The 11,712-nt window shown below is 38.4% G+C and overlaps 1 protein-coding gene and 1 pseudogene across 1 annotated transcript; both read right to left on the reverse strand.

Moving 5' to 3' along the window:
- Positions 1-170: 170 nt before the first annotated feature.
- Positions 171-1,123, reverse strand: LOC119035688 (olfactory receptor 5L2-like; annotated as a pseudogene).
- Positions 1,124-7,289: 6,166 nt separating this feature from the next.
- LOC119035689 (olfactory receptor 5D14-like) lies at positions 7,290-8,435 on the reverse strand. Its single transcript, XM_037127121.2, is given in 1 exon segment — positions 7,290-8,435. A coding segment is annotated over 1 exon segment (1,146 nt).
- Between the last annotated feature and the right edge of the window lie 3,277 nt (positions 8,436-11,712).

The raw sequence follows: 11,712 nt of genomic DNA on the forward strand, positions 1-11,712 counted from the left end.
GGTAAACAACAGCACACAAAAAATTAAATAACGTAGCTTTAATAAGACAGAGACATGGGGGGAGAAGCATGCACAGATTTGCAGCATGTAAATCCCTCCCTGTTTTACTTTTTTTTAACATTACCTCCAACAAGCATCTTTAACGATTTCTCATAAAACCCTAAATCTGGTTAAGAAAACAGCTTCTCAGAAAGTAATTTGGATCCCAACAGTTTCTTGAGAGCTTCCTTCACATCCTTGTTCCTCAAGCTGTAGATCAGGGGTTCAGCATGGGAATCACTACTGTGCAAAACACTGCAGCCACCTTGTCAGCAACCTCATTGTTGCCATAACTAGGCCAGCAATAAGTAAAAAAGATTGTTGCCTGTAAGATTCCAATGGCTGTGAGGTGGGAGGCACAGGTGGAAAAGGCTTTGCGCCTTCCCTCTGCAGAGCTCATCCTCAGGATGGTGATGAGAATAAACAAGTAGGAGGTGAGGATGATCACAATGGTGAAGATCTCAGTGAAAAAGACCCCAGTGTACACCAACAGTTCATTCACAATGACATCAGAGCAAGCAAGAGTAAGAAAGGGGGCAAATCACAAAAGAAATGGTTAATCACATTTGATCTATAGAATGAGATCTCAAGAGCAAAACACGAGTGGAACAGAAAACACACACTCCCCTAGAGGTAGCAGCTAGAAACCAGCACCAATTGGAGTCTCTGGGACATGGTGACCATGTACAGCAGTGGGTTACAGATGGCCACAAAGCAGTCATAGGCCATCACAGCCAGCAGGAAGAACTCAGTGACTCCACAGACACCAAATAAACAAAACTGCAATTCATCCCAAGAAGAAGATGGCTTTGTCTTCATTTATAATATTAACTAGCATCTTTGGCACGATTGTGGAGTAGCAAAAATCCACAAAGGACAGGTGGCAGAGAAAAAAGTACACGGGACTGTGAAGTTGAGAGCTGACCTGAATCAGTGCAATCATGCCCAGGTTGCCCAAAACTGTGACTCCGTAGATAAGGAGGAACACCATGAACAGAAAGACCCTCAGCTCAGGGGCATCTGATAATCCGAGGAGAATGAACTCCATCACAATGGTGCAGTTCCCCTCCCCTGCTTCCACCATATGTCTGGTTTAGAAAGCCAGAGGATACGTTTTGTGTGTCTTCTGAAATGGTAATAAGAGAGAAAACACGCAATTATATTAACTTTAACAAATTACATGGATGTCAAACACAATGATTTTGAAATATAATGTCAGATAATGCTAAATTCTCAGTGTGGCAGCAGATCTCACTGACCAAATTTAAAGTATCAGCAGAAATGTGTATAATTCTGAACTGTTACCTACCACAATACATTGAGCTGATGAATTAAATTAGATGTTTTGATGGCATTTCAATGAGATCCAATGACAGTTTTTAAAGCCACAAGAGATCAACTGCTGCTCCCTGAAAAATGTAACAAATTTTGTTCATATCAGACAACAACTATGATCCTATGTATGTTAATTTTTTAGGTCTGTCTATCATTAGCATAAAGTTTCAGCAGGTGAGGTCCTCTTTAGTTCTCTTGTTGAGAGTGTGACAAATCTCTGAGAACAGTGGCTCTAAGTTCTCAATGAATTTAGAATTATTCAAAATAAAAAATAAAAAGATTTCAAATATATACCGAAGTCCGTCATTATTTTTACGTGTCAAATTAACAAACTCAATTATGATAATAGTGAGCAACATCAGTAGTGACTCAGAAAGGTATAACTCTGGTACAAATTTTTCTGCAAAGCTATTAGGCAACATATATTCAAAGTCAACCCTGACAACATTAAAAGCTATCTGATATATTTATGAGAGATTTTATTTTTTTAAGCTGCTATAAGAGATGCTTAATTACATTTACGAATTGTGAAAAAGTATATTCAAAGCTACATTACATTATTATTTTAATATTCACAATGGAAAAATACTTGTCATAAGTATAACAATTATTAAACTATGGTACATCTTATCTAAAACAGAATATCATATTATTTCAAATAATATTATGAAAATGTTTTCTTAAAAATGTACCTAGTAGAGTTTCTGTATATATGTAGATTTAAATAAAGTGTATATGTTGACATATGAATACATGTGGTAAAAATACCATGTGTTATCACTTTGATTTGGCTACAGTCCTAGAGGATCAGTCCATCCCCACACTGAGAAACAGGTAATTTAAAACCTCCCCAAGTTCCCTCTAGTAGTAGGTTGGTGGAGGTGGTTACACTGAATATCCTATAAGTCTGATGTACAATAACATTCGGACCTGTACTTAAATAACAGTCAAATGGAAGATGACAAATGTTTATTCTCTGCCCTCCTTCCTAGAGGGATGCACCCATGGTGCTATTCACATATTATGAAATGAAAAATGAGTGGAGATTCTGGACTGAAAACAGAAGTTAGTATTTTAGTCTATAACATGAACTAATTTTAAAGTGAAAACAAACCTCCAAGCTAATGTCATGGTTTTCTAATTACTTCACCACCCAAAGAATACAAATTATTTGCCTACCTCAAAGTTAAAACAGAAAAATCATGTTGGAAACATTCCTTCCTAATGTTCTAGGCTGATAATAAGAAACTAGTTTGTGGTAAACCCAAAACAAATCTAAAAGGATTCACTTCGTTGACAGAGCAGAGATAGCCTACAAGTCCTGATTCCCCATGACTCACTCAGGGGCCCATGGACTCAGCCATCAGGATTAGGGTTACATTTAGGGAGCTCCTTTATGGGTATAAAAACTAGATTCCATGACAAAAGGTGATGTGGGGAAATGTAGGAAGTAAATGGGAGGACTGAGGAAGGAGAGAGAGAGAGAGAGCAAGACTACCATTTATTTACTCTGCATTCTTTTTTAAAGGTAGTATTGATACATTTTTTTAATTTTCTTTTTTTATTGTTGTTCAAGTACAGGTGTCTGCATTCTTTCATACACATCAACACTGGGTGTTCCACAAGAAATTGTTTAATTTAAGTACAAAAAGAAAAAAACACTTGAAACAGTAAGTGCACAAGAATATGGTCTGTTAAATGATTCTCTAATTGGAAGGCAGCTGAGTTACCTATATCTTTACATTCTGTGAAATATACCCACTTTAATTTTTAAGTAACCAGAGCCTAGTTTTAGCTAACAAACCTGAGTGACAGACACTTTATCTGTTGTGCTAAAGATGTTAAGGTGAGTATGGTACACAGTTAGAGACGTAAACTATCATTGTAAAACCATAGGGAAAGGGTCCCTTAAGTTCCTAATCATTTTTAATCTTCAAATCTTCAAAAACAAATTAAAATTAAACCAATACTATATGTGGAGTAGGATATATAATTAATCTCTATGGAATTACATCAGAAACATTTCAATGCCTTAATTTGTGAAATAATTGTTGAAAGCAAATATGTCTTCATCCACATTTCATGGTACCATATGACATTACATCCTGGTGCCATGTATGGAAATCACAGATCACGCTGCCATAATAAAATGACACGAATATTTTTTATTCATTCCCCTTTTCTTATAATATTACAAAATGTTCTAAATTCCAGCAAGTACAGTGACTAAAGTCACAACAGATTTCCTTCAAAAATTAGGAAGGAGATAAATTTCTGGTCAGAAAACTAATAATAGTTAACATTTCTTGGGCACTTGTTATATGTTAAAACTTATTAAAATAATAGGCCATAATAACTCATTGAATCATTATGATAACTAATTAAAAGTACAATCTTTTTTTTTAATGTCTGTCTTACAAAGGGAGTGGAGGAGGCACACACACTGAATTTGAACTTGGATAAAGTCAAACTACATGACAGAAAAAGGCCCCATGCTGCTCTGGGCTTTTTCCCACACTTCTGACTGTATGAGGAAGAAAAGAGATAGCCAGTGAGTGCTGAGGCTGCATTTTCCTCATGCCTGACCAGGCCAGAAGCTATCAAATGGGGCCTCTTCAATGATATGTTCTAGGAGTGCTCTTCTCCTGACTATCTAATGTCAATGTAGGCCACAGTTTCCACTAGTCTATGTGTATCACTCAGTTTACATATAAACTTTACAAGGTATATATGGTCAAAATAATTTCAAATAAATCAAGTTTTATACTTTAAAAAACCATATACTAGACCCAATGTAACAGAGAACCCAATATGATGCAAGCTATAGGAACCTCCCCCCAGAGCCAGTCTGCAATTACAGCTAAATTATAGAGAAACCATCCTGAATAACAAACTGAACACTAGCTGGAGAAAAGACTTACAACCACAGTCAGAATAAAGCAATTCAGCACAACATGACTGGTAGTGAGTGCAGAGAGGTGCGAGAGAGCTGGCTGAGCTCCCAGGGGTGGCAGCTGAAGTTGTGGTGCTATATTTCAGCAGTGGGGGGTTCCTTCTGAGAAGTGTGGTGGCTAAACCTTGAGCTGGGCATCTCAGACTACAGTACCAAAGCCAGGAAAGAAATACAGATAACACCCAGCTGTGAAAAGCAGCAGGGTTTCTGTCAGAATGATACAGTTGGAGACACAGAGAGCTTCTTAAATAGCCAATGCACAAAATTCCATTTGCAGCAACATACTGTAGGCTATAATAGAGGGAGGGCAGAGTGGATTAAAGACATGTAAGGATAGTAGAGGGCTGGTGGCTCCGGGGAGAGAACTGGAAGAACAGCCACCAGGGTCCCTGTGCTGAGTCATTCCCCATGCTGCAGATGTCATCTTTCTCAGGTGAGATTGCACTCCCCTTCAAATGGCATCAGCCTGAAGGGAAGCAATAGTCCTTTCTGCAGAAATTGCTCTGCCCTTGCTGTGGGGCTTAAGCCATCCTTCTGAGTATAGCTTAAGGCTATATTACTGATTAAGTTTAACAACTAGGGCAGATCTCTGGGACTTCTGACACTTTAGCTGACCCTCCCTGGGTCCAGTGCTATGACAAGCTGACCTTGGTCCACAGCCTGGTTCTTACTGCACACAGACAGACTAAGCCAAGGGATCCACATGCTATAGATCACTGATAGCTCCAAAAAGGTTGCGCAGGAACAGTTACAATAGACATCGGAAAAGGTCTGCACCAGAGTTTTGCAGATCTACTTAATGCATAGAAACACAAAAGGGGCTGCAAAAGGGTCTTTGTCTTTGGAAAGACAAAGAAACAGGCTCCAAATGAAAGAACGAAAGAAGTCTCCACAAGAAAAAGTAGATGAAATGGAAACAAGAAATTTATCAGATAGAGAGCTTAGAGTAAGGATTAGAAGGACACTTAACAGCATGAAAAATGACATAAAACAATGAAAAAGGATCAGTCAGATATAAAGAATGTAATACCTGAAATAAATAATACCCTGGAAGAAATAAACAGTAGGTTAGATGAAGCAGAGTATTGAATCAGTGATTTAGAAGAGAAGGTAGGGAAAAAAAAACACCCATGCAGAGCAGGAACATACAAGCAAATTTTAAAAAGATATAAAGAGAATCCAACAAACATTTAGGACAACAGGATGCACAACAAAGTCTGCATCATGGGAACAGCAAAAGGAGAGGAGAGTCAGCAAGGGATTGAGGACCTATTTGAAGAAATAATGACCCAGAACTACCCTAATCTGGTGAAGGAAAAAGATACACAAGTCCAGGAAGTTCAAAGAGTCCCAAGGAGTTGGACACAAAGAGGCCTATATTGAAACATGTAGTTAAAATGGAAAGATTTAAAGATAAGGAGACTTGGAATGCAGCCTTTTGAGACAGAATATCCATGCATAATTCAAGGATATTGAAGTGACTCCAGTGATTGTCTTTTCCAAGGGACAAAATTAATTTTTATCACCTCTCAGACTAATAGCCTCAAAGGTATTCTGGTGAAAGGGGCACTAGATTTGGAGTCAACAGTAAGTTCATGTCTTAAGTCAATTATTTCTCAATATAAGCTGACTGTCCATTCATGGAATTCACATACCCCCACCCCAGGATGGAAATTGTCAGCAAAGACTTATGACTGCTATTGTCACACAGCATATACCCCTGTATCTCCAAACAAAGACACAATGCTTCATTGACACATGACACAAATACATTTAAAGGCAAGCCACCCATGGCCACATGCAGTAACAAAGCAGAAAGGCCTTTTCTTTCTTTCTTTCTTTCTTTCTTTCTTTCTTTCTTTCTTTCTTTCTTTCTTTCTTTCTTTCTTTCTTTCTTTCTTTCTTCCTTCCTTCCTTCCTTCCTTCCTTTCTTTCTTTCTTTCTTTCTTTCTTTCTTTTTTCTTTAAATTTTATTGATTATGCTATTACAGTTGTTCTATTGCCCCCTTCATTCCCCTCCACCCTGCACCCCCCACCCCCACAATTCCCCCCTTTAGTTTATGACCATGTGTCTCAAGTTCTTTAGATTCTATATTTCCCCTACTATTCTTGCCCTCCCCCCTATCTATTTTCTACCTACCATCTATGCTACGTATTTTCTGTACCTTCTCCCCCCTTCTCCTCCTCCCACTCCCCTGTTGCTAACCCTCCTTGAGATCTTCATTTCTATGTTTCCACTCCTGATCTAGCAGTCCTCTTAGTTTGCTTTTGTTTTAGGTGTGGTTCTTAATAACTGTGAATTTGCTGTCCTTTCACTGTTCATCTTTTTTATCTTCTTTTTCTTAGATCAGTCCCTTTAACATTTCATAGAATAAGGGCTTCGTGATGATGAACTCCTTGAATTTGATATTATCTGAGAAGCACTTTATCTGCCCTTCCATTCTAAATGAAAGCTTTGCTGGATAGAGCAATCTTGGTTGTAGGTCTTTGGATTTCATGACTTGGAATACCTCTTTCCAGCCCCTTCTTGCCTCTTTTGAGTCTCTTTTGAGAAATCAGCTGACAGTCTGATGGGAACTCTTTGGCAGGTGACTGTCTTTTATCTCTTGCTGCTTCTAAGATTCTCTTTTTCATTTTAATCTTGGCTAATGTAATTATGATGTGCCTTGGTGTGTTTCTTCTTGGGTCCAACTTCTTTGGGACTCTCTGAGCTTCCTAGACTTCCTGGAAGTCTATTTACATTGCCACATTGGGGAAGATCTCCTTTATTTTTTGTTCAAAAAGTTTTCCACTGGTGGCAAAAAGGCCTTTTCTAAGGTGAGTGAAGATCATCCTCTCAGTAACTTTGTTCTTCGTATGAACCACCTGTTGTGCTTTGTAGTATTTTTGTGTGTTTTTTTAACAAAAATTTATAGAAATAAATGCTTTATAGGCCGAAATCTTTTGGAATTTATCCCAGAATTTACTTCTTTGCCATCATCAAGGGATTTGAGCTAACCAAGTCACAATATGCTAACATCACAGCCATCCATAAAAACCTCTGGCAAATATTTTCTATACATTTTAGAATTGTTTCAGGTTCTGCTCCTGCTCCTCTTTGAGATTGAAAATATCCTTTGATGTTGGTTCCATGAGATGGGACTTTTGCATCTATGAATTTCCAGAAGGTATCCTTCACATTTTTATTCCTCAGGCTGTAGATCAGAGGGGTCAGCATGGGGTTGGCCACTGTGTAAAAGACAGAGGCCACTTTGACAGTTTGCCGAGAGTTTTTGGAGTTGGGCACACAGTAGAGGGATAGAATGGTCCCATGGAAGATGGTGATGGCTGTCAGGTGGGAGGCACAGGTGGAGAAGGCTTTATGACGCCCACTGGCAGAACGAATGTTTAGTGCAGTCACAAAAATAAAAGCATATGAAGCAAGGATGATCAGTAGTGTACTTACCTCATTGAAGGTGATGAAACCAAAGAGCAGCAGCTGGGGTATATATATATCAGAGCTAAAGACAGCGATGAGAGCAGTATATTCACAGAAGAAGTGGTTAATTGCATTATATCCAGAAAAGTTTAGTTGGAGAGCATAGCAAAGGAGTACCAAGGGGCCAAACATACCCCAGAGATATGATCCAGCCACCAGCAGGGCACAGAGCCTCAGTGACATGGCCACTGTGTAGAGCAGAGGATTGCAGATGGCGACAAAGCAGTCATACGCCATCACTGCCAGCAAGAAGGACTCAGTCACCACTGCAGTGCAGGACAGGAAGTACTGCAACATGCAGCTAGCATAGAAGATCTCTTTATCAGATCTTGTTCTCCAGATCTTGTTCTCCTTTTATCTCTTGTTCCCCATGACCAAGTTCTCCAGAAGTTTTGGTGTAACGATGGAAGAATAACAAAAATCAACAAAAGAAAGGTGACTAAGGAAAAAGTACATGGGGGTGTGAAATCTGGGGTTAATCTTGATGATTACTATCATTCTGAGATTGCCTACCACAGTGACAATGTACATGAGCAGAAACACGAGGAAGAGAGGGATCTGAAGCTCCGGGTGATCTGTGAAACCCAAGAAGACAAAGACTGTCTCCATACTCATATTTCTTGCTGCCATCACCCTAATATATTTGAAGGGAGGGGTGGGGGAAAAGAATTGTTTCTGTCAAAGAAATATATGGCAATAAGTGACAAATGTGTCATGAATTTCTGTGGTAGAACAAAGAAAAGGAGAAGAGTTTGGGTCCTAGTTTCTTCCATACAGGACATGTCTCATTCAGATAACTACTATGGATGTAACAAACCATGCTGAGGAAACATCCTTGCACCTCCATTGCAGTTTGTGTTTGCAAAGAAATACTTATCATATTATAGTGTGTAATTCACACTAGCCAGTAGAATAACATGCACGTAATGGATATGTTTGTACATACTTGCATAGTGAGTCTGTGAAGACATGTATATTGTTTGCCTCAAAGAAGAGCCTACATTACTACTGTATTTAGCCTATACATACAAATCAATTAAAATCTTCAAGAGACTATGTTTCTATTCTAAGGATAAAATAAAATATTAGAGAAATCTTGAGATTCTCAAGGGTCTCAAGATTTGTCATGTTTGGTTTTCTCAAAACTAAGTAATCTACTTGTTTGTGAAGGTTTGTAAACCAATATAGGGTGCATATAAAGGGGAGTGAATAAATAATCCATTTCCAGGTGGAAAGTTTATTCTGTTCTTTGTGAAATGGTTGTCAATGGACTTGATCTCAAGTACCTCTGTGAGGGTTAGCTTTTTTCTTTAATATAATTGGACTCAGAATTGGATAACATTTACTAATATCAAAAGAAAAATAAAAGAAAACCCTAGTTATCACATTTAGAAAACATGTTCACTGTTTCATAAAAACCTAAATGAACTTACCTGCTACAGAGAAACAGGTCACCACCCCTGTTTCTTGTAAGCTGAGGGTGATGGAGAAAACAGGGCTCATGCATCAAACTCTGTAGCCCTGGGGACTCAAACCCTGGAGAATTACTAGCAATTCATTTCTCACAAGCATGCAAATGGATAATTAAGACAAGTGAAGGTCTATTGTGCCATTTTTTAATGACTCAAATTTCTTTGAAATTACATGGAAAAATTGCAGCATGAAATGGACTACCCACTTTTGTTTGCACACAACCAAAGTGACCCCTGGAATCAACAAAACTAAGAAAAAGCCTTATTTATCAAATTCTGCCTTCTCTACACCAAAATTCAGTGGCCCTCTTTTGATTTCGTAGGCAGCACATACCAATTTTAGGCAAAGTAGTCCAAACCATTTTCAAGGTGACTCAAAATACTGTTCATTTTTTGTGGGTCCCAAAACAAGAGAAAATTCCAAGTCCAGTCTGCAATGCCAGCTGCTGTGTTATTTGGGACAAGTTACCCCACATATATGATTGTGCTTGAAGTCTATGCTGAGATGAGGATGTTCAAACCTTTGGAGGATCTCCTCTAGAGAATTACAGGTTAGACCACCAGGATTTTAAAACAAGGCAGTAACTTCCTCTGCAAAGAAGTCTTCACCTTTTAAGAATCTCCTTCTGACTTTTTAAGGACCCTGAAAGAGACTGAATGAATTACCATAGGCTACTGTTTTATGGTATAACCTCCACCTCCTGAACTGGAAGTCATCTCTCCACTAACCCCTAACATTAAACATGCACATTGGTCAACAACACTCCTGTTCCTGACGATACAAGTAAAGTGCATGACTAAGTGGTTCAGGTGCCCTTGACTCATGCTCTTGCTGTATGGCTTTGTCCTTCAAAGCTTGAAGTTGCAGCCAAGATTTGGTGTTTTTATGACAACTTGAATATGGAAGAAAATATCAGGGCCTTATTTTCCGATGATTCAACATGATATGCTGACACCACACGTAAGTGGACAGCTGTCACACTGCAGCCCTGCCCTGGGGTGACCCTTGAAAGACCATGGTGAAGAAAATACTTTAGTGTTCAGAAATTCAGTGTGCCTGAAATATTGGAACAGCATCTCATCCTCAGCAATGGGACAAGCTCTGTTGGCAATACTTCAGAGGGATGGGGCAATGAACTCCAGGATGTGTTATATGTTCTAAATCTGAAATCAATACTTATTGCTATTTTTCCCAGTAATTTATGGAACCCAGAATGTATGGGTGTACAGTGAAAATGGGAGCGGCTCTTCAACCTGTTTACCCTTAATGATCCACCAACTAAATCTCTGCTCACCATAAGTGGAACCATGAGCTGTAGCAGTGCAGATGAGTGATGCTTCCATTAGAGAACACAGGGATGGATCCAGCAAGCTGGAACTCTGACATGTTGAATCATGAAAAGTTGTTATGATGTTAAACTGAATCTGGAGTAGAGGCACCAAGATGCCTTTCAACTCTGACTCCCAGTCTCTTCTAACACTGTTCAGAGATTATTCCATTAGGCAGCCAGTGTAACCTACTAGCACATGACAGATTCCACGGGAGAATACCAAGGTACCCCAGCCAACAGCCAGCACCCAGTCAACTAACTAAACAGTGACATCATTTTGGAAGTTTAACCCCAACAGAGCTCCCAAAAGATTGTAGCCACCTGATGAGGCCAAACCAGACTTGCAGAAAGATCATGCACTGAGCCCATAGAATGGCAAGAAGTAATCAATTGCTTTGAGCCACTAAGTTCTGGGATGTATTTTTCTCAGCAAAGGCAAAGAAATTGTGCTTCAAGTTACACCTTCAACTTTAAAGCACCGAGAGATTGACTTGGAAAAAAGTTAACATTTGCTGGTTTGTTTTTTTTTAGAGTGATACATTACAATTGGATTAAAGACCCTTTTTTAACATTCTGGCACCTCATTCCCCTACCCCTCCTCATTGAGACCCTTCATCTTTAACTTGGTGCTTTTCACTCCCATGATATTTTTTTACCTTGTAACAATGTGAATATGCATACTCAATATATATTATTCAATCTGCATCTGAGTTATATAAGTATCTTTCAATAATATTTCTGAGATTTATAACTAAAAGGTACATTTTTCTAATGTAATTATTTTAATTTATACAGTATTCAATTGTATATTTATAATAATAATTATTATATAGGCTACTTCCATTTTTGTTATTACAAGCAACATGCAATGAGGATTTTTGTGACTTTCTTTTTGTGCATGTGTTGAGTTTCTCTGGAGCAGTGATCTGCCATACTTTTTCACATCATGGTATGCACAGAAAATAATATTTGGAGGATGCCCAAGGATAAACTGAATGTGATTTCTTTCATATATTTTTCTATTTTCTTCACCATTTTACTTATTGTCTGTTCTTAATTAAATTGTCATAAGTATTTCTGTATTGTAAATGTTGATATTTAGTC

This window comes from Artibeus jamaicensis, unplaced genomic scaffold, assembly GCF_021234435.1.
Source record: "Artibeus jamaicensis isolate MK-2021 breed Jamaican fruit bat unplaced genomic scaffold, CSHL_Jam_final scaffold_614, whole genome shotgun sequence".
In the NCBI taxonomy this organism is placed as follows: Eukaryota; Metazoa; Chordata; class Mammalia; order Chiroptera; family Phyllostomidae; genus Artibeus; species Artibeus jamaicensis.